Consider the following 24,795-nt stretch of genomic DNA (forward strand, 5'->3'; position numbering starts at 1 on the left):
CCTTAAGCATGACGTTATATCCCAGAAAGAACATCGGTAACATAAGATGGATTGTCACCTACAATAATAACATAATCACAGGCAGTGGCGTAATTGGCATGATTCATTACAGGGCTTAACTAAAATCAGAACATTGAAGCCCACTGCATCGTATAGTGTTCGTGTTTCATTGTTGGGTGGAAACACTGCGGATCATATGGTTCTTTAGGCATCCAACATACATAAACACAGTCTGTAGTTTGAAATAGAATTAACAGTTAATCATCCAGCCATATCAAACGTTTCCAGTCACATGCGGCTCGACTTCCAATTTCATGACATTATTGGAATTATGCTAACCGTGATGCCCTTATCAGCGGTTTCGACCGTACATCCCGAACCAGTATATCTATGTCATGTATCTTACTGAAATTGTGATTGTTGACACAGACTGTGGGAGGAGCTCCTTGAGTACCTTCTTCATTTCACAGCACTCTTTATGCTCAGTGAGAAATCGGACTGACGGTTTTCTTCTGACTACCGCTTCTCTTAGCCGACGTGTTTTGTCGTGATTTTTGTAGCTCATCATCACTTTGGAAGCAGTTATGTGTCCTTCCGATGCGCACTTGCTCTTTCGTCGTGTTCAGAACACACAACCGAGCGACAATTTGCTTTTTTGGAAATTAGGGAGATTTTTAATTTACACTACCTCTGTCTGCTTAGTTCATTGCACACTTAGCTTCCATTTTCATGTAGTATGGAATTCATCTATCACCCTTCTACCAAGATTCCATCAATAGGTTTCCCGCCTATCCGCTGCCAATCTAATTTCAAGTGTTTGAAAATCTGGTGTTTGTTCTAAGTGTATTTTTTAGCTACTGAGTAAATTATTCAAAATAGAGGTCAAGTTTGAGGACATAAAAAGGTCACAACGGAAATATATCGCCTTAAGCAAATCAGCGAAGAAACAGACACCTTCTAATGCCGACAAAATAGTTTTAAATATATTGTCAGTATTTTTATTTACGTATAGATGTCTGTGATTCTGTCGGCAGCAAACAATCACATCTGCCAATATTGAAAAAAAAATCTATGATAAGGATGTGGACGAGTCACTGCTAAGTTGAAACAAAATTAATATTGGAAGCTCTGAAAATTTGCATACACCAAAACATAAATTTTGCTTTTGAAAGATGTTCAACTTTCAATGAGAAACTTTTATATTATTTTTCTTATTTTGAAATCATTAATTTATGATGAGGGCAACAATTACTATCCGTTACGGTATTATATATTAGACTAGCCTTTGGCTAGCTGAAGGCTCCGCCCCCTAACCCCACCTTTACTCGGCCTATTGCCTCGCACCTCTCAAATCCACAATTCTACCAAATTTCAAGTTTCTTTTCGTATTCCAACTATCTAAAAGATAAGATTTTGTATACCAAAAAAAAGCCTATTTAAATAACATGGGCGTTCCTTCAGCCCCTTTAGACCCCTTAGAAACAAAAAATATTCACTCTTGGCAATTTTCCTATGGATGAGTTCCGGAAGGCTACAATCATGCCAAATTTCATCATTCTAATCCTATTGGAAGTGCCTCAACATTTTGGGGTATAGTATTACCAAAAGCGACTTCCCCTCATCCCCGTTGTAATTCGCATACTGTCCACAGATATACACACGAAGCGCCAAGAAATTTTTTACACAACGATTGTCGTACCCATAATATACCTCGTGATATCAAAATATTTACGAAATGGATTTCAATTCTTTTCAAAATTTAATTTTCTTATATATATCTGCATCCGCACACAAATAAATTAATTTCATGCTGATTATTATTCGTATAACATTTCAGTTTCGTTTTCAATTTGTTAAATCAAATATTTTTAGGTAGAAATACTTTATTTAAACATATTTATGTCGATTCATGGTCGGAAACAAGAAATATTAAATCTATATATATAAAAGAGAACGCACAAAATCCTTTGTCCGCTCATCACGCTAATACGGCTGAACCGATTTCTTTCATTTTTGGGGGGTTGTTAGGATTTGGACCCTAGATGGTTTTTATCATATCACTTTAATTTTCAATTACCAGTGTCTTGAGATAATTGACCAATCAGGTGTCAATACGTACAAAAAATCCTTTGTACGCTCATCACGCTAATACGGCTGAACCGATTTCTTTCATTTTTGGGGGGTTGTTAGGATGTGGACCCTAGATGGTTTTTATCATATCACTTTAATTTTCAATTACCAGTGTCTTGAGATAATTGACCATTCAGGTGTCCATACGTAGAAATCCTTTGTTATTAGTTCATCATAGGTATAAAAATAAACGTATTTATATGCAACCCGCATGACCCTGTGACTCGGCGGGTTAACATAACTAACAGGCGCTATAAATCACTTGAAAGCGAAAAAGTAAAAATTATCTAAGTAACAAAGTTTATTGCGTTCCGGGGTGACCGCAGCGAAGCGGGGTGAACGCTGCTAGTCAGAAATAATTATGTAATTATAACGTCAAAAGAAAAACTATTGTCCAGGAACTGTTATATATAAAACAATTCTTCTCAGAGTATAAACACCTCATCCAGTCCCTTGCCAGGTGGTAAAGTGCCAAGGACCGACGAGACGTTACCACGTTGGATAGAAACGGATATGCGCTCTATTAGATAAGATGTGGAGCGAACTTCGCGGAAACACAAGAAATGCGTCTTCCTAACTCCCTAATGAATTCAAGACTTCTTGCACCCCAAGCACCACTGGTTTCAATAGCGATTGGAGTGAAAACAAACTTTTCGAGAAGGTTGTTGTATTTTCTTTGCTTTTCAGCTTCTCTGCGATTAGCAACAGTTCCAGCGTTCATTACTGACAGAGGGAGGCTTGAATGAGCGTATGTATCAGCGCATGTGAAGTCCAACAATAAACATTTACCTCTCATCCATGAAACCAGTGTCATCCCATCCGATCGCTTTCCATCCGAACGACAGCAACCAGAAGGTTCCCGTATTGAAGGAAATCCAGCTGTGTTGAGGGCTCGTAGTATTATATAATTTACAGAGGAATGTCGGGCGAATCTACCAGCGCTCTTCATGCATGAAAGACCATGCAGGCCACGTTGGTTAACCTCACCCCCACAAGCTGGACAGCGATGAGGCTCACAAACTGCTAAGCCTAAACGTAAGGCTGCAGCAATTTGAAAGCTTTCACTTGACCAATGAAGGCCTAAAGGCGGAGAAGGTATCGCCATCAACCATGCACCCGCTTCCGAACGAGGCAGCAAGAAGCCTGGCTTTATCTTCCGAAACAACATTAGATTGTAACAAATGATTATGTAATTGACATGCAGTTGGTGTATACCAAGATGACTGATAACACTTTTTGTTAATCTCCGGAAGGTTTGTATCTGCTAGGTTTGCTCACTTATTAGAGCCTTCTTGAACTGAACCCTCTGGGTCCAAACAATAACCCTGTGGAAGGAGAGCTTCGATTAAACGCAGAGATCCGTGGTATGACGCTAAGAATGTAGGAATCGCCATATCCACAGCTCGTCGAATACCAAGACCGCCCAAACCAACAGGTAAACATGCTTGTGTCCAAGAGTCGTCATTTAAGGAGCAGTTCAGAATTGATTCAAGGCCAGTTTTCAGGACAGTATCATATTTTTCCAGCAAAGAACTCTCATGCCAAGATGGAAAACATCGGAAAAAATAGGTTAAGCCAGGGATTGATAAAGATGCTAGTAAAAGGAAAAAGGCTGAATGGGCTAAAATTGAGGGAAGTCGAGACAAGAACAATTTTAAAGTAGATATTTTTTTCAATAGCACGTTAGTGAGTGCTTCCGACGTGAGAGCAGCACCTAGAAGACAGGCATTCTGAATTTTAGAGGGCGTATGCCTGGTGCAGCCTCATCAAATCTTCTAAAGATTTCGTCGAATGCGGTTTCATCTGTTCCAAGATAACCCACCTCGCATTTAGAAAAGTTAAGGCCCAAGCCAAATGCCTTCTTATTTATTTCTATTAAAGATGAAAGAACTATCTCGGATTCACCACCAATTGTTCCATCGTCTAAGTACCAAATGTTTAATTTGGTATCCAGTGATTTAACTAAAGAGTGAATGGTTATAGCGAAAAGTGCTGGACCTTGTTGTACACCACTCTGAGAAGAAATAGTGTTTCCGTTGAAAAAGAGATCACTTGGTTGAGCATAACATTGATAAACATATGGATAAATTGAAGGAAAATTATTCATCACTGCGGCAAGCATAGTATCCCGGCGAAGCTCATTAAATGCGTTACGAAAATCCAACTTTACAATCGCCTTAGTAGCCCTGTGAGTAGAAGGGAAATAAACTTGGGTTGCGTGAACAGCTACCTCGGCACCATTAGGAATACAAACACGAAGCTGATGAGGGGATAAAAAGTTCTGAACTGGCTCACGTATTCTAATGCATACAATATTTGCCAATATTCTGCGCCAAACACTCCCAACCGCTGTGGACCGAATACCACCATCCTTTTTTCTTAGCGCTGTAAGTTTGGCACCGAAGAATAGTGGGCGAACTTCCGTTGTACTTTTCCAGAAATGATTAAATTAAATAGATCACATAAACATTTTAGGAGTTTTTCCTTCAATTCCAGTATTTGACAAAAAAGAAAGTCTTTTAGAATTGAAGGGCGAAGCCCATCTAGATCTCCCGCGCTGCCTGACAGAAAGGAGTTAATTGCTTTTTGAACCTCCATAGTCGAAACTCCTTGAAAAGTGTGTTGACCATTAGGAAGATCCGGCGCAATGAAATTGCCAGGGTGGGCAGGATATTTTTCCAACAGGGTCTCCAATACAGAGGTGTCCGGAGTCGCAACCGTATCATCAGAAATTAAAAGACGTGCTGCTCCACGGATGTCACCATCGGCAAGTTTATTCTCTACAACCTTCAAATTAGAAAATTTGTGGTTTAATCGAGATTTGTTCATCTTCGTTGAAGGCCAGGTTAAGGCATCATGGCCAATATTACACCAGAGGCGAACTCGCTGCTTCACCCAAGTAGTTAGATTCTTAACTTTATCTGATTGTTTGGGAGCACTTAAAGCAACAAATGGAAATAGGCAAAGGTTGATCCAGTTTTTTGCATCATTTGAAATTATTATATGGTTTAACACCTCTGCGAGTGCGTCAGCCACCGTTGAACGAGCACCTCTTGGAACACGTCTTAATATATGTGTCGAGCATCTTAGTGACAGTAATATCTTGGCCCAGGTATAGCTAAACCTCTGGCACTCACATAATGCTTTCCACAATGAGGACAAGGCAATACATTAGCACTTTTAGAAGCATCAAAGAAACAGCTACCATTACTAGCACTTGACACTGAATCACTATTTCTAAAAGCTGACATCTTTCCAGCTTGCGAAGCACATCCGTCACTTGATGATTCCATTAATTTAGTTTATTACATAAATTTGTTTCAATTATATACATTTTAATTAACTTATGATGGCAATGTTTCAAAAAAATCAACCACTAATTTAGTATTCATTGTTGAACGATTCATATGTTTGCTTCTGTTCTTAAAACCAAATCAGTTTTTGGTAATTTTAGCACTATTTCCGAACCGATTTGAAAACGGATTTCACCGCTTTCTTCTCCCAAGCTTCACGTTCATATTGCACACAGATATCTTATTGCTCCACACCGTAAAACCCTCAGAGCTCGTCAACGACTTAATGAACCGTACTTTAGGTAGAATGTATTTTTTTAAAATCTGTTTTTAGTTAGCATGAAATATTGCAAGTTTTACAACTGATTTGACCATTTCTATTGCTTTATCTATATTATAAAATTGAAAGTGACTATGCTTGTGACTCTTAATGTCTTGAACCGCCCGACCGTTCTCGATCAAAATTTTGACGTGAATCCGGCTCTGGCCTGGGAGTGTTTTTAGCTATTCACTTTGACGGTAGAACATAGAGGAGGAGGAGGGGTGATGACAAAATAAATGAAACTTAAAAACTCTTGAACCACCTGACCGATCTTGTTCAAATTTTCAACATAGATGAGGTTCGAGACTGGAATGAATTTTACCATTTCACTTTTACGGAACAACGTAGAGGAGGGGCAGGACGGGATGATAAAAAATCAATATAAATAAAAATAAGAGTGACTAGGTTTGTGTCTTAATAACTCTTCACGACCCGACCGATCTCAATCAAATTTTCAACATAGACGAGGTTTGGGACTGGAAAGTTTTATATAATTTCACCTTGACGATAGATCCTATGGCGCTAAGGGAGTTGTAGGGTATATATATATATATATATATATATATATATATATATATATATATATATATATATATATATATATATATATATATATATATATATATATATATGAAAATAAATAAAAGTTAATATCTCTTGAACCATACAACCGATCTTGATAAAATTTTCAACATAGATGATGTTCGGAGCTGGGACGATTTTGCCATTTTAGTTTGACGGGACATTGTAGGGGGCGGAGGGGGAGATATATATACACAAAAATGAAAATGAAAGTAACTTTTTGTGACTTCATAACTCTTGAACCCCAAACCGATCTAAATCAAATTTTCAACATAGATGAGATTCGCACCTGGAGTGACTTTTGTCATATCATTTTGACGATAGAGCTTAGGAGAGAGGGAAAGATGTCTAAAAATAAATAAAACCTAATAACTCTTGCACCATCCGACTGATCTCGATCAAATTTCCAACATAGATCCATTTCAGCACTGGAAGGTTTCTTTATATTTTCTCTTTGACGGTAGAACCAAGGGGCGGGGAGGGGAAGGGGATATTTAATATATATATATATATATATATATATATATATATATATAAGCTTAATAAGTCTTGGAACACCCAACAGATCTCGATTAAATTTGAACATAGAGTATGTTCAGTCCTGGGATAATTTTTATCATTTTGCTTTCACGATGCAACTTAAAGGAAAGGTGGGGGGCGGGGGAGAGATATGTAAAAAATCTAAATAGATGTCTTTTGACTTCATTACTCTTGAACTAGCCGACCGATCGCGATCAAATTTTCAACATGCATGACATTTGGTACTTGGATGGCTTTTTATCATGTCACTTTGGCGATAGTATTTCTCCTCCGATCAATTTTAGATCATTAGGCATCTGACGAGCCTTAGATATGGCTATTCCCGCCTTCTTGGCATCATTCTATGGTTCCAAATTCCTAATCGAATCACTTCTCCAACACGATGTAATTTCTCACGAAATTTCTGAGATAGGACTGCTCTATAACTTGGTCGATATTAGTTGGCTTAGAATTACCCGAAATCAACACCAGATCAAAACAAATCACATGGGATATGCCTATTACTAAATCACACCTCTCCTTTTTACTCCACTCAGCAGACAACTTAGTAGACAAAGCAAGACTAATCTCTGCTTCGTCCTTAGAAGCAGGTGCTTCGCTCAAAGCCCTACCTTCGCCCACGCTCGGCCTTCACCTAAGTGATGAATGTTTCCGAATAGCCATTGGTTACGTGTAGGGGCAGATATACATGAAGCCCACAAATGTCAAGCATGTAAGAGTGAAGTAAATAAAAATGGTTTACATGGCCTTTCATGTTCCAAATGCGCAGGCAGACACCCTCGCCACTCAAATGTTAATGGCATTATAATGAGAGCACGAATCTCAGCCCGTATACCTGCAATAAGAGAACCTATTGGGTGTAGTAGGATAAATGAAGAAAAAAAGATAGGATGACACTGTTAACGTGGAAGAGACGTAAAGCACTAATTTTGGACTTTACATGTTCAGATACGTTCGCTCCTTCCAATCCCCCCTTTTCTTCAATTCAGGCGGGAAATAAAGCCAGCCGAAATGAAACGGAAAAATGGAGAAAATACAGTAATCTTGCGGAAAAATATCATTTTGTAATTATCGCTATTGAATCTAGTGGTCCATGGAGCAGAGAAGGTATTAACTTTATAAAATAAGTAGGCAGACGTATCATGCAGTTATCTGGTGATTACACAGCAAGCACTTTTCTCATACAATGAATAAGTATGGCGGTTCTAAGAGGCAATGTCGCCTCAATACAGGGTACCATGCCCAAACACAAAGATCTAGAAGAAGTATTCCTACTGTAAGACATTAAAATAAAAAATATGAATGACACGATAAAACAAACTGAAGGATAATCAGACGTCTCTCTACGAAGAACCATTGACCTTTTCTTAATCATTAGTCTTAATATACCAAGAAGAGTTTAGTGCGAAGCTTCCCATGAGAAATCGGCAGATTTTGTTGGTGAAAGTGTCGTCCTATGCTTCGAGCCGTTTTATTTATTCACTTATTTTTAAATTCTAAGATTAATTATTGTATTATTATTGAAGTTAATTATTTATGTTTCGATAATTGTACATTAAAACGGAAACTTAGGGGAATTGGATATATATATATATATATAACCTCATAATTCTAAAAACTACTAGACCAATTTCGATGAACTTTTCAGCATAGATGGGGTTCGGGCCTGTGATGATATTTATCATTTTGCTTTGACGGCGCAACTGAGTGGAGGAGGAGCAGGGAAATATATATAAAAAGTAAAAATGAAAGTAATTATCTTTCTGACTTCATTACTTTCAACTACTCGAGATTGTTTTGTCATATGACTTTGACGGTGCAGCTTAGGAGAAGAAGGAGGGGGAGGAAAATTTATAAATGAGCGAAAACGACCGATATCTTGTCTAGTCTTATCTACTTTTCGGGGTCGCTGAGATGCACAATGATTCTTCTGGTACTGATTAGGTCCAAACTCAGCACCGCAACTTGGGGAGGGAGGAGATACGGAAAAATGATCTAAAATTACTAACTCAGTGTCAAATCCATTGTTTTCGAGGTCGCTGATATGAATAGTGACAATTACGATCCCGTTTACATCCAAATTCATCACCGCATCGGAGGGGATGGGAAGGAGGAAATACATAAAACTGATCAAAGATAACCCGTGTTAATGTCGAATCCTTAGTTTCCGAATTCCCTGAGATGACCGGTGACAGTTCCGATGCCATGTCCCGCAACATGCAAGATTTACATATAAATGATAAAAATTGCCGACCTTAGTGTCTGATCCGTAGTTTTTGGGATCGCAGAAAAGACCAGTGACACTTCCGATCCCGTTTAAAACCAAACTCAGCAACGCAACTTGACCAATATTAGTGTCGAATCATGGTTTTCGGAGCTGCTGAGATGAACAATGATCTTTCCGATGTCGTTTAAATCAACTGCATTAAAAACGAATACAGCATATTTCACTCGTACCAAACACATGAGATACGGAGTTTTGCATTTAAATTTCCATTTTCATTTTCACCCAGTCAAGCTGGTAATCGATGCTGGTGCATTGCAATCATATGGTGAATTAATATTTTACTTGTAGATACAAATGGCTACTCAATTGGTTAAAAGAAAAAAACAAAAGTGACTCGAGCGGGCATAGAACCCAGAACCCTTTGCACCTGAGTTGTACATGTTCTTTATTCTGCTACGCAATCATTTGGTAATTTAACGCGTCCTATCCTCTATGAGACGAGTCGGAAACTTTAAAACTTCTTTTCTTCGCTATTTCTGGCTGTTGTGTTCACTCAGTTTGTACTATTGACACTTTAGATGCGCACTACTACCTTGCAAAACATGGCCCCGAAGTTCCTTTACCATTTTCTGTATTCCCATTATGAGATACGTTCGGTGAATCAATTAACTTAAAAAGAATATAAGTGGGATTAGCTTCTGGTATTGTACTGTTTACTGTGAGTACAAGTGTCCAAAGACTCTCTTCTGTCATTTCGTCAGCCAGCGTTTCGCCTCACTCCTGCACAAAAACACACTTTACGATTTGTTCTTTTTAACAGGTGGGGGCAACTTCATATTGGTGTTCTAGCTATTCTACCAGGTGTAATTAATCTTGGAGCGGGCGTTAGCTAAGTTGCTTCACTCACGGATTTTGTACCTTAAGAATTGATGAGGCCCACTGAGCATCTGTAAAGAAATGTAGTTTAATCGCTTATAATTTCGTATGCGTATATTTAAGCACATAGTTCTCTGGTTGAATGACAAAATTATTTCGTATGCGTATGTTTAAGCTCGTAGTTCTCTGGTTGAATGACAAAATTATTTCTCGTCTTGCATTGCGAAATTCTTGTCGGGTTGCTTTATTTATAAGTCTTTCATCTGGAATATTCAAAGGAAATAACATGACTCAATGTGCATAGCGGACATACTTCAGCTATAAGTCACTTGCGAGGGAAGGGCGCGATGTCACTCAGAGATTATTGCACCCTATTTGGTGTAGGAATAGGTAGTGCGAATAGAAAAGAACGTGTGGGAGCATTTGTTTCGCAGGCGTTCGGAATCAACCTGTCTTATCATTACCCACCTCATAGCTATAAAGAAGAATTAACATAAATTTTAAAAAGTAGTCTTATTTGTTTCAGACGGAACATATTTAATTTTAGGATATTTATTTTTTTTAATACAGTTTCTGGTACAGTTCGGGGTATAAAAATTGTTACAAAAATTCTAAGTCCAAATTAATAACAAACTCTTGCCCCGTTTTCTCATGCATCCAGAAATACATGTCCTAGTCGAATAGCTCCTTATAGGATTCAATACAACTCCTACCCCTCCTCCACCTCTCCTTGTCTAAAGCAGTGAGTATGACGTAGTACATTCTTTCCATTCAGCTGAAAAAGAAACAGGAATCAAGATTACAACGTTAAAGCTTTAAAAAAGTCTTTTCCATTCGTTTGTTCTGAAATATTTTTAAGAGCCTAAATTAAAAAAAAAAGCCGCACAATCTTCCCAGAGGTTCTTAAAGATATTTAGTTCTATTCCTTCCCTTCTTTAAAGACTGCAAGCTAGTAAGATGATCCCTAAGAAACCTACGGAAATTGCCAATAACGGCAGTATGATTTGTGCTTCCCAAAGTCTGTAATGCACGCACAGAGCTCTAAAATATCTACTGACAGAAATGAGTGTTATTCAATGATTCATTTTATTTCTTTTCAGTAATTGCAAGCAAATGTTTCAGGGGGGTCATTTGGGAAGACAGGAGAGTGTAATTCCCTCTTCCTTAAGCTTTATAAATACGTATTGTTTGATCAAATGTATACTAATAAACTAATAAAAAGTGAATATCTTATGTTGGCGGAGAATCCCCCCCCCCCCGAATATAATCTAAAAGATACCATTTTTAGCAATCAACCTATAGAGCACATTGCTGGAGAGCGTACATGTGGTTTCAAGAGTCGAAGGTTTGATCTCAGCCATATGAATTCCTGGGTGACATTGAGAGAGAGGGAGAGAGAGAGAGATTGAAGTATGGAGACAGAGAGGAATGATTTCTGTACACAGATTTAGAATTATCGAAAAATGAACAAACAGCATTCGTATTATGACGAAAATTGTGGTTTTGTGAAACTGAAGAAGGAGAGTGTGGGGTGCAGAGGAGGTATCTGAGGAGGAATATGAGAAGTGGGGGAAATGATTATAATTAATTAATATTAATAAGATGGCTGAAGGCCCAGACATAGATACCTCTTACACACCAACTAATCGGTAGAGCAAAAACAAAAAAAAAATAATAAAATAAATAAAAGAAAATAATTCGCCAAATAAAAATAATAAGAACATGAGACTCTGAATTTCAAAGATATGTAGTTTTAATTCCAGGTGAAATCACCAAATAGATTACCCACGCTACAACAACAAAAGTTCTGGCTTTCATGCCTCATAGGCTCTGCATACTCCCAGCAGCTGAAATAAAACAGGGCACATTTATAAATTTTTTTGCACATACCTTGGTTCTCCTGGAGAAGTTCAAGAAAGACGAAAGAGATCCTGGTAGAAACCATTTAATTTTTTTTAAAGCACACGGGAAAACACACTGTACAAAATATCACTCACTAATGAATTTCTTTATACGATTAAAACAATTTTAAAGCGCTGAAATTTTTTTTTTACTCTCTTAAGGCCTTTTGTTTTCACCGGATATTGTTCGTGCACATAATCTTAGTGTTCTGTTACACTCGGGATCGTCGTCGTCGTATTCATCCTTGGTCCTTCCTCGAAGTCAGCATCCCTGGTAAGCACACCTCTTCCCATTGGCATGCTCTGTTGCTTGGAGTTCTCCTCTGGTCGACTCTTCACCGTCTCACTGGACCTACAACAGCATGATGAGATGATCTCTGCTGGTCTCGAGAATCTTGCAGCCTCTGTTGCCGTCTCGCCGGAGTTTTCGAGGTGTCCGTATTAAATGGCCTGGCTGTTGACCAGCACTTATGTCGTGTTATGATACAGACACTCATTGCACCATGTTAGTGTGTTTATGAGTTCGCTGATGCGGTTGGTAATGGCACAGTTAATTACCGCGGCTCACACACATGTTACAACAATAAGAATAAAAAAAACAGTTTTAATATGTAGAAAAATGAAGATAAATACGAATATCTCTGTATGTACTAGTTTGTCTAGCTAGCGAAGAGTTTACCGGCTAGGCGAAAAAGAGTTTAATGTTTTTTTTTTAAACAAGAGCTCGCATCCAGTGCCGGTTTTGTATGAAAGTTCCAGAGAGAACTGCGTGAAACTTATAATATTGCTAATATTGTTTTAAGTTTGAAGTATCACATGTAAACACAATTCATGGTTAACAATTAACCAACTCTGTCAGATTGGCACAACACAAAACGCAATGTCCAAATGCACCGCCACGATAAGCACTATACACCCGCTATATGCGTCCAGAGAAAACTACCTTGTCGCTTCGCGTTTTTAAAACCAACTTCGAACTACCTTGTCTCCGCCCTGCCAATTGTTTTATATTTTCCCATTTCAGGACAAAAATATAGGCTCGCGCCTCATATACCAAGATTTCTTATGACGGGGCAAGGGGACGTAAGGGGAATCAGAGAAGCGTGTTTAGCCACCCCTTGTGACCTACTTATTTCTTAAAAACACACTTTTCACCTTTTAATTATCATTGTGATTTTCTGTAATGTTTAATCACGAAGTTGCTGCTATCACTTGAAAGTACAAACATGCAGCTTTCTACTCATACCTGTTAATTGATATTTTATATTAAATTTGAATGAAAAAGCACTGCATAAACATTTGAAACTTTTAAAAATGACTGTCCTCTCTCACCCTTTCTTGTGTCCATCCCAGGGAGACACCTGGTGAGTGACTTCGAAAGGTTCCCACCTGTATGAGAGGGGTTCTTTAAGCACTGATTTTTCTTGTTTATAATGTATATCAGCACAAGACTTGTTGAAACTCAATACAAAATGACTCTATAAGTAAAAATATGCATATATTGTAAATACCAAGTGCTGTCATCTGATAGTTAATAAGTTACAAATGAAAATTCTTTCTGTCGTCTTGTCCCTCCTGCAGGAGACGTCTGCTGAAACATGGTGGCATGGCTCTTACGTATCCTATTTCATTCACGTACTGTGGGAGCTACTATCTTTTTCAATATAAGCCTTTTATTTTACAATAATAAATGCTAAAACTAGCTACGACCTAGATTAGTAAACAAAAATCATATCGAATACATCAAGAGAACTTTAAACATATTAATAAAGAATTATGTGTGGAACATCTCTACACAAAGGGGGTGAAGACTGTTAACAGGAATAGCACCGAATCATAGCTTCTCAAGTATAGTTTGAAATGAGCGGATCACTGCGCCAGCCAGAGACGTCCGTTGGTATACAGACGCTTGCATACTACACTCTGTAAAGAAAAAATAGCGACACTTGCTCGGATATGGTTTTCGCAACATACTTTAATCAATATGATTTTTTACATGAATTCCTTATAATATTACAATGCATATTCTCAATGAGCAGTTCATTCTTAATACTTGCGCCAGAGTTTCAGGCTTTTGACATGAATTTAATGATTTTATATACATATATAAGTAGCTGTGTGTGTTTTGAGCAAAATCGTTTATAGGAAGAGTTATAAATAAAACTGAAAAAGATCAACAATAGCAAAAAACAAGAAATGGAATTTCTTGAGGGTAAGACATATTATGTGCAAACATCGGGAAGTACCATATACCAAACTAGTATTTTGTATGTGCACCATGGGCTCTCTGCAGTGCAGCGAATCATCGGAGCCCTTTGGTAACAAGGCTATTGCAAAATGCAACCTCGTTTTCACGGAATAACACCCGGATTATCTGTTCCTTGAATTCCATTCTGTTTGAGATAGTTGTCTATTTAATCTTCTACCCATATTGATCCACAAATTTTCAACTGGATTAATGTCAGGTGAGTTTGTAGGCCACATGAGTTTCTAAATAGTTATATTCTTGAACCACGTATTAACGATTTTCGCTCGGTGACATGATGCCTTATCGTCCTGAAAAAGGAAGTAGTCCAAATTTTCTTCAGTAAAGTCGTCTTTAGCTGTTGTAAGAACTTTACGTACCAGAATTTGAAGATATTTTCGTGCATCAAACCGTTGTTCTGACGTCTTTAACGATGAACCAAGCCCATCACTCAGTAACTGAATATTTGCATCTCTTAAACAAAATCCTTGTCAAGTTCCTTGCTTGTTCGTATCCACAACTTCACACCACCATCGTTTCCCTCTTTTCTAAACTTCTTTTCAACGAAGAAAATGACGTCCTTCCAGTTGTCATAAATCCAAGTTGCATATCAACTCACAAAACTACATGTTGAAATCCTCTGTGTTTTGTCAGTTTGGACTTTCTACGCGGTTTCTTCTTGGTAATATCCTCTTCATACTGTCAAGACAATACAGTTGTACGAGTAACTGCAGTTCCAAGATCATGTCAAACTACAGAAGCGATTTTTGGGGAAATCACTCCTGAAATCGGCAGTACTATTGATTTCATTTAGCAATCTGCTCTGGGTGATGCTTTCATTTTTCTTGCACACAATTGACGAAGGGACGATTGTTATGCTGTTTCCACTTGTGGATTACTCTTCCTGCCGTAGAATCATGTATTTTCAGTATTCCATCTATTCCCTTAGAGATTTGCCTTAGCTGCGCAAAACAATAATTATGACTTGTTCACATGGCAACAAGTCACATTTCTTACCCATCTTATTTGTTTACAGTCCACATGTAGCAACAATATCACATACAAACAACGCTGCACAACAACAATTTTGTCACTTGACACTGTTCAAACAATGAGAAAGCAAAGAACAATCATAAAACGCTATTTACCTCAGCCTATAGATCACAAATGAAATACAAAATACTCACTACAATAATTTACGAGACGCACTCAGTGCCATCTAGCGAAAATATTACTGATACACAAACAATTGGCAAGCGATGTCGAACACCACAGGTGTCACAAATAACGCAAATGAACTATCTCACTCTTCATTTCCTTCTATTCCTCTTCTAACGGGCTGCAACTATGGTTTTCTGTGTAAGTTAGCTTGAGAACTGAGGTGTCGCTATTTTTTCTTTACAGAGTGTAATATGTGTGACTTGTAGGCGTGCGTGGTTTGCAATAGTCACACGTCTTTGTATTCTCCGTTTCGACATGTACATGCTAGGTTCCAGTTCCTTCATGTAACAATAGATTTTTCGGGCACTCCGGCACCGAACGGAAATGTTACTTCCTCACGCAGAAAAGACTAAATATAAGAATCCATATCTTGACATATACTCCATGTGTCTAGGTAGGTCTATAAACAGGAAAGTTAGATGGATACTATTCTTCACTGTTCTCTTCCAGACCACCTAGCTTCTGCGTCCACACAAAGACTCTGCTTTGAAACTATTCTTTTTTTTTTAAACTCTACGTTCTTCCAGAACGAGATACTGAAGCTTGGGTTCTCTTCAAAATACATTATACATACGACTAATATCTAAATGAACACTGAATATACATAATTATATGCTTCACCTCACGATAAATAACATAATAATATATATAAACAAATTTAAATCTGATTAATGATTCCACACCTAATCCTTTATTTTAAAAATTAAATGTAAATATAACACGAAAATTTAAATATCCCATATGCAAATAGGGCAAAAAGTTGATATGTAAAATAGGTATATGTATGCACTATACATATTATTCCCCTTCAGAGAAGATGCAAGGTTATTTATATCAACGTTGCAGATTCTTAAAAGAGTGAATAGTTTGATTTGATATTGATGACCAAAAACATAAACACTAGATATAAATAAACACTGAAAATCTAAATACACGAAAAGAGAAGCAAAAATACAGCACTACCTAACAACAATATAGATATATATGTACACAAAGATAATGATCTTTCTCTCGGTCACCTTTTCTGAGGTGCTCGCTCGAGAGGAAGAAGGAAGTTCCTTTCAGTTAAACAGCTGACTGTTTTTTTCTTTCATACTCAGGCTGTCCTGTAGCACCCTGCTGTGCTGTACTTCCACGTACTACATACTTCTTTTTTTTTCATAGGAGCTGAAAAGGGCGGAAAGAGTATTTCTGAGTATTTCGTGCTGAATGTTCTCAAAGGTTTGCAGTTTTCTTCTAAGCTATACGGTTCATGGACGTTTTGCGATCTTTTAACTGACACATTTTTCTTCATTTTCTTTGGCGACTTTTCTATGCCCTCAGGCGAAAGTTCATAGCCTAACACTCTAGTTTTCTACCTAGCGAACTGACACTTTTTCAGCCGCAGAGTTACCCCACCTGCGCGTAAATTTCCTAGCACCTTATCTAGGTGGCGCATGTGTTCCTCGTACGAAAAACTGGCAACTATTACGTCATCGACGTAGTGGACGCTGAACTCCTTACATTCATCTCCGAGGATCGAATCGATCGCACGAACACATGAAGCTAGACTTTGCTTCGTTCCGAAAGGAAGTTTAACAAACACATATGTAATGCCTTCATGAAGAAAACCTAAGTACTTTTGGCTATCTTTATGTACTGGTACTTGCGTAAAACGTTCGACTGCGTCTATCGATGAGATATAACGTCTATCACAAAGGTCTTGAAGCGTACAAAGTGCTGGTATAGGCTGGTCGTATTGACTACGCGTGATCTCTCCCAATTTTCTCCCATCAATACATATGCGTAATTTGCCGTCCTTCTTTGGCACTACTACCAACGGGTTAGTATATGAAGTAGGACATTTCTTCACTATATTCCACGCCACCCACCGATTTATGGTGTTGGTCACCTGGGTCTTATGCTTCAGTGCATATGGATACATCCTAGCTTTTAGGGGCCTGTCATCTGTGACCTCGATGGTGTGTTCGTAGTTCTTAATGCATCCGGGCTTTACGTCAAATATCTCCCTATGCTTGTAGAGCACTTCGTATAACTGTCTTTTCTCATCCCCAGTCAATTCGGTATACTTTTCGACATGCTCACGAATCTCCGATGGTGTAGCCTAGGTTCGAACCTTCTTCCCCTCTTGGGGCGAGTATACTACATTCGCCAGTTCAGCGGTGTTTGGGAATCTTCCATCATCCAACCTCGTGCGCAGTGTTGTCGACTCCATCTGGCGACATTCTCCTGCATTAAGCAATTTCAGCTGAACGTTAGTATGCGGTCCTTGACTCGACATGCACATACTACTTAGACCGGGATTATATAAATCTACGTCTCGTCATCGAACTCCCAGGTTAATTTTCTTATTATCAATTCATCTTCTTCAATTTGAATATCTCGAAAAGAAACCTCTGTTCTGTGGGGATGGTTAAGCTGCAACATATTCTCTTCATAATTTAAAATCGCTCTACTTTCTGAAAAGAATTGTGAGCCCAAAATTAGATCTCTGTTTAGCCCTTTCACGATTATTCCAGTGGTATAATAATCTCTACCATCGATCTCTATCTCCAACATCGCTTGTCCCAGAATCGAGGCTATTGATTTACCAAAAGCTGAAGTAACCCTAATATTGGTGGACTTAATGAAAGCTGGTGGGGGCTTGCGCTCCTTCACGCGTTCCCACAGAGACTGCGACAAAGCGCTGATGGTCGCTCCAGTGTCCAACAATGCCATTATCTTCTCCCCAAACAAAACAATTCTACTTCCGGCAAAATAATTACATTGTTTGAGGGTAAATTCCCAGTACTAGAGTCAAGGAGATCACGAAATATCGCGTTCGTCTCATCAAATTTCTTTTTATCCAAACTAATTCTTTTCCCATCTTCTAACAATAAACAAATTTCCGGTTGACGAATGTCGGTATTTTCTTCATGGGCAAAGTGTTTTTTACTAATTATTTCATAACACTTCTTACAATTATCAATCTCTACAATTTCTACATTTTTTCAACTTCCTTAACAGTTGTTTCACAGTTTTCGCTATGTGTGTCACATAATATATTTCTATTACGCACGTCCTCAGAATTTACATTTACAAGCTCAGAAGGTATATTCAGACAATACTCTTCCCTAACGCTTTTCTGAAGAGGTGCGAGGGAACCTCAGTTTCTCGCATTGTTCGGGCTGTTAGATCTCGAATGGCCACGAGACGGCTGAGATCTCGACTGCTGACCAGCCCTTTGCTCTTGTACATGCAGTTCATTGATCTCCTGCGCATAGTCACTTCTATTTCCTGTGTTGTTGTTGTAGTTCCGACCTACATTCCGGCCACGCCTCTGACCTCTACGACCACCGTTAGCTCCCCTAGACGCCCTGCTGTCTCGACGCTGCATACCGCTGCTGCGCTGTTGCCAACTTTCTCTTTCTCTCTCATTATTGTCAGCATTACGCGGTGTGCCTCTACTACCCCTCTGTTGATAAGGCCCATTATTCCTATGTTGCCTTCTGTTTACTCGTGAGGGATTACTCGGCCTATTGTTTCTCGGAGGAGGGGGTGACTGTCTTCTCTCCCCTTCTTCAACTGCCAACATGTTAATTCCCCTCCTGCTGTTACTACTCGGAGGCTGATACGTACTCTGGAGTTCACCAACGATTCCCAGTAACTCCTCAATAGTACGTGGCTTCGAGGATACAATGCAGCGGTAAATGGAAAATGGAAGCTGTCTTGGAAGGACTTTAAGTAAAACCTGTTGTGGTAAGGGTGGGTCCAATATGCTGTTCGTATGGAGCAGCTCGAGGAAATACTCGGTCGGTTTTTTGTTTCCTCGTGTCTCGAAACGAGATGTCAATATTGAAGCACGAAGGTTAGCTAGTTTCTCCTCGCTAAGGTAGGTCTCGCGAAATTGAGTAACTAGTTCTTGGTAAGTTCTGCACTTCACTGACGTCACCTGATACCATCTACGCGAGATGCCCTTGAAACATCTCGTGGTGAAGGCTAAACGTCGCTCTTCTGGTGCGCCAGTGAGCTCAAAATAACTGTCTAATTCTAACAGGAAGTTATGCGCCTGGACTTCGGTCTCAGAGCCATCAAACGAGGGAAGAGGCAAATCGCGATGCAGAAACCCTAAAGCTGACGCAATCTGGCACGGCTGTGGTCCTGAGTTCGTTGGGATGGCAGTGTGTTCACTCGAGCTCTCCTGTCTCGAAATTTCCGACGTCTGTCTCGCGTTACTTGGACCGGCTACAGGAGACTCGGCTCTCGTATTCGAGACAGAGGTTGAGACATTCTCGTCACTACTTCTCTCCCTGACAGAATCACGCAACAGTTCTAACTGTTCTTCCCAGCGTAACTCGGCCCGTCTCAGCTTGGACTGCAGCTGGCCTACAGAGCTCTCCACACCATCTACTCTGCCTGTCAAATTTCCAACATGTTCTTTTACGCCCTGCACTTGATTGTTTACTTCAGTGACGTTTTCACCTACTTTCTCTACTTCACTATTCAAATGGTTTACTTCGCGATCTACCTTTGCGAGGTCTGAACTAAGAGCTTCAGTCACTTCTTCAATCCTATTTCCCGCATTTATCTCTAACTGACGAACTCGTTCATCCGTCTCCTGAATCGAGCCCTTCAGCTCTTGACAGGACGCAGTGATTCTCGTGTCCAGGTTGCCCGCAGTAGAAGTAATCTTAGCCTCGAGTTCCTGGACATTTTGCATTAACTCTTGCCTTATACTAACTGTTATTTCCTTCTCTACGCTTTCTAACCGTTCTAATAGTTTCTGGCTAGCCTGCTCTTGTTTCTGTTCCTGTTGCTCCAATTTCCTAGCTATCTCCTCTTGTCTTCGTTCCTGATTGCCTAATTGGCCGGTAATTTCCTGCATTACTTTCTCCTGTTCCTTTTCCTGATTTTCTAGCTTCTCTGAAATTCCCTTCAACATTGTCATTAGTGACATGTGACACGGGTCGGTCGTGTTACCTGTGACTTGCGCGGAGGTACTCGGAACAGGTTCCCTTACATGCTCCGGTTCAGTGATCCTAACATCGTTCTCAGTGTGTACAACTACTGCTTCTACTTCCTGCCCTGGAGAAGTCTGGGCAGTGTCAACGCGATCTTCGGAATGTGATTCTAAATTTTCACCAAACTCTCCTAGCTGGTTAAAATTTTCACCCGCGAACTCTTCCATTTTTCTAGTTTGACTTCGCGTCAATACCATTAAAACACAAACAAAAATTTCGAAACTCTAAGTGTCCTAACTGCTCTAAATAATTGAATTGGATCCCCCTTCAAAATTGTAAACAAATCATATAACTTCCTTAATTACACACAAAAACAATAAATGCAAGAAAAACACACAACAAAATAAACACATTAAATTCTCTTGATGTCTCTGCGCGTCAAAACTGTAAATAAAATTAAACTGATCCGCGGAAGGCTTATATTGACGGCATGAACATTGTGGGTAATCCCTTTGGTTGCTTGTGGCTTCATTCAAAGCAATATCCAAAGAAAAAAAACAAAAACAAAATGAAGTTACTTTTACACGCCACCAAGCTTCTTAGCAAAACAAAGATACAAGGGGAATAAAATTTCACCTGGAGTGAACGGGCCCCACGCGCCGGGAAAGCCACGTTTTGTGGGGTGCAGAGGAGGTATCTGAGGAGGAATATGAGAAGTGGGGGAAATGATTATAATTAATTAATATTAATAAGATGGCTGAAGGCCCAGACATAGATACCTCTTACACACCAACTAATCGGGAGAGCAAAAACAAAAAAATAATAATAATAATAAAATAAATAAAAGAAAATAATTTGCCAAATAAAAATAATAAGAACATGAGACTCTGAATTTCAAAGATATGTAGTTTTAATTCCAGGTGAAATCACCAAATAGATTACCCACGCTACAACAACAAAAGTTCTGGCTTTCATGCCTCATAGGCTCTGCATACTCCCAGCAGCTGAAATAAAACAGGGCACATTTATAATTTTTTTTGCACATACCTTGGTTCTCCTGGAGAAGTTCAAGAAAGACGAAAGAGATCCTGGTAGAAACCATTTAATTTTTTTACAGCTCACGGGAAAACACACTGTACAACATATCACTCACTAATGAATTTCTTTATACAATTAAAACAATTTTAAAGCTCTGAAATTTTTTTTTACTCTCTTAAGGCCTTTTGTTTTCACCGGATATTGTTCGTGCACATAATCTTAGTGTTCTGTTACACTCGGGATCGTCGTCGTCGTATTCATCCTTGGTCCTTCCTGGAAGTCAGCATCCCTGGTAAGCACACCTCTTCCCATTGGCATGCTCTGTTGCTTGGAGTTCTCCTCTGGTCGACTCTTCACCGTCTCACTGGACCTACAGCAGCATGATGAGATGATCTCTGCTGGTCTCGAGAATCTTGCAGCCTCTGTTGCCGTCTCGCCGGAGTTTTCGAGGTGTCCGTATTAAATGGCCTGGCTGTTGACCAGCACTTATGTCGTGTTATGATACAGACACTCATTGCACCATGTTAGTGTGTTTATGAGTTCGCTGATGCGGTTGGTAATGGCACAGTTAATTACCGCGGCTCACACACATGTTACAACAATAAGAATAAAAAAAACAGTTTTAATATGTAGAAAAATGAAGATAAATACGAATATCTCTGTATGTACTAGTTTGTCTAGCTAGCGAAGAGTTTACCGGCTAGGCGAAAAAGAGTTTAATGTTTTTTTTTAAACAAGTGCTCGCATCCAGTGCCGGTTTTGTATGAAAGTTTCAGAGAGAACTGCGTGAAACTTATAATATTGCTAATATTATTTTAAGTTTCAAAATGAAAATGAAATGAAATCTTTAAGTTTTACGTCCCACTGTTATGCCGGTTATGCTAAAGGAGACGGTGATTATGAGAGATGAGTGAAATGGTGGAATGAAGGAAGTGGGAGGAAACGGGAGAACCCCGAGAAAACCGACGAGCACGGTGTTTGTCCACCACAAAATTCACTTGGCGGGGGCTGGGATCGAACCCGGGACCCCAAGCACCAGAGGTGAACGCTCTACCACTGAGCCACCGCGCCCCCCCTGTTTTAAGTTTGAAGTAACACATGTAAACACAATTCATGGTTAACAATTAACCAACTCTGTAAGATTGGCACAACACAAAACGCACTGTCCAAATGCACCGCCACGATAAGCACTCTACAGCCGCTATATGCGTCCAGAGAAAACTACCTTGTCGCTTCGCATTTTTAAAACCAACTTCGAACTACCTTGTCTCCGCCCTGCCAATTGTTTTTATATTTTCCCATTTCAGGACAAAAATATAGGCTCGCGCCTCATATACCAAGTTTTCTTATGACGGGGCAAGGGGAGGTAAGGGGAATCAGAGAAGCGTGTTTTGCCACCCCTTGTGACCTACTTATTTCTTAAAAACACACTTTTCACCTTTTAATTATCATTGTGATTTTCTGTAATGTTTAATCACGAAGTTGCTGCTATCACTTGAAAGTACAAACATGCAGCTTTCTACTCATACCTGTTAATTGATATTTTATATTAAATTTGAATGAAAAAGCACTGCATAAACATTTGAAACTTTTAAATTTATATTAAATTTGAATGAAAAAGCACTGCATAAACATTTGAAACTTTTAAAAATGACTGTCCTCTCTCACCCTTTCTTGTGTCCATCCCAGGGAGACACCTGGTGAGTGACTTCGAAAGGTTCCCACCTGTATGAGAGGGGTTCTTTAACACTGCAGTGGTCGCGCGTTCTACTATTGTAGAACAGGTGTTCTATTTTTAGAATCCTGAGCAATTGGCAACACGCTCGACCTTAAGCGGTTATGTACCTTTCTCCGAAAGCCTTCTGTACATTCGAGTCAATTTTCAGCGCTTGTTATTGCACCTGCTCAGATTTGTTCCATGATTTTATAAGTGTTCTACTATTGTAGATCGCGCGACTATTGGCGTACAAGTTTGTTTCGTATTAGTGATTTATTTCGTTTTACATTTTCACGTTATTTTTGTGGAATATGTGTTTGTAATATATGAAATGTCAGTGTATGACAGAGAACAAGTGGGTCTTTAGTTAGTAGAGGCAGAAAGTGACTGTCAAAGTGCATTTGGGATTGAAGGCATGTAGGAGCTCGAGGAAGATTTTGATGAAGAAAGAGTTGAGTGCAGTGATACCGAAGATGTACGAGCAATATACCGAAAGAAAAAGAAGAAGAAAACATACCAGTACAAGCCAGTATTGAAGTCATGGATCTTGCTGCACCACCTTCTCTCGATACTCCTGCGTTTTATATCGGTAGAGAGAACAACGTAGAACCTTCTCGCTGGTATGTAGATCACATAATGCCAAGAAACCCACGAACTAGCAATTTCAATATAATACCAGCTTTTCATAGGCTTGGCCCACAAGGCATCTTTGTTATCCCTAATCGATAATGAATTGAGGAAAAACGTAGCTGGTGTTAATGCCCTTAATATATTTAGAGCAAATAAGAATAATGAGGGGGTCAGACGAAAGAATTTCCCCCATGATCTAGGTTTTGGTCTAGGTTTATAAAACTAGCAATAAGCCAACGTTTAGCCGTGGAATCCTTGCCAAATGAGCTTCGACGTAGAGGAAGACTTCTGGTTGGCTTCAGTGAAGGTGTTCCATTACCACAAGACGGAGATTCTGGGTTTGGAAAATGTGTCCTTTGTTGCCATTCTCGCAACAAGTCAACAAGTAAAACTTTTGGAAAATGCCAGAGATTTGTGTGCCCAGACCAGCAGAAAATCGTGTGTGACGGTTGCTTGGAGTAGGTAGTCATTCAAAAAGAGTACATCAAATCATTCTACCTGTACGATGTATAATAAAAAAAATATGCTGTTATAAGAACACTTATACCGAAACACTTGCTCGATTTTCAGTTCAACATTGTCATATATTAAGTACGATATACCAAATGTTTATTTCTGTCAATGCTCTTGTATTAACCAAGCAAAATAATTTTAAAATATTTTAAAACGTGTATAATATTATAACTAACATACCCAAGACGAATATCGCTAAAAATCATATCGCTATAGAAAAATACTGATGTTCTACAATAGTAGAACGCGCGACCACTCACGTAAAGGTGGAGGGCCCGACCAACGCAGTGTTAAGCACTGATTTTTCTTGTTTATAATGTATATCAGCACAAGACTTGTTGAAACTCAATACAAAATGACTCTATAAGTAAAAATATGCATATATTGTAAATACCAAGTGCTGTCATCTGATAGTTAATAAGTTACAAATGAAAATTCTTTCTGTCGTCTTGTCCCTCCTGCAGGAGACATCTGCTGAAACATGGTGGCATGGCTCTTACGTATCCTATTTCATTCACGTACTGTGGGAGCTACTATCTTTTTCAATATAAGCCTTTTATTTTACAATAATAAATGCTAAAACTAGCTACGACCTAGATTAGTAAACAAAAATCATATCG

General features: G+C 39.0%; 1 protein-coding gene across 7 annotated transcripts in view; it reads right to left on the reverse strand.

Moving 5' to 3' along the window:
- LOC145666536 (zwei Ig domain protein zig-8-like) overlaps nucleotides 1-24,795 on the reverse strand; it is a 1,346,876-nt gene that overhangs the window by 68,841 nt on the left and 1,253,240 nt on the right. Inside the window, exon 8 of one of the 7 annotated variants that reach the window (XM_081733849.1) lies at nucleotides 10,611-10,745. The exons of the other annotated variants lie outside the window; for them this stretch is intronic. Within the exon in view, the coding sequence (XP_081589975.1) occupies nucleotides 10,705-10,745 (41 nt within the window). The 3' untranslated portion in view covers nucleotides 10,611-10,704. Of the gene's footprint in view, nucleotides 1-10,610; nucleotides 10,746-24,795 lie in introns of those variants that run through there. 7 annotated transcript variants of the gene reach the window in all.

This window comes from Thermobia domestica, chromosome 12 (genome assembly GCF_964235325.1).
Source record: "Thermobia domestica chromosome 12, izTheDome1.hap1.1, whole genome shotgun sequence".
Classification (NCBI taxonomy): domain Eukaryota; kingdom Metazoa; phylum Arthropoda; class Insecta; order Zygentoma; family Lepismatidae; genus Thermobia; species Thermobia domestica.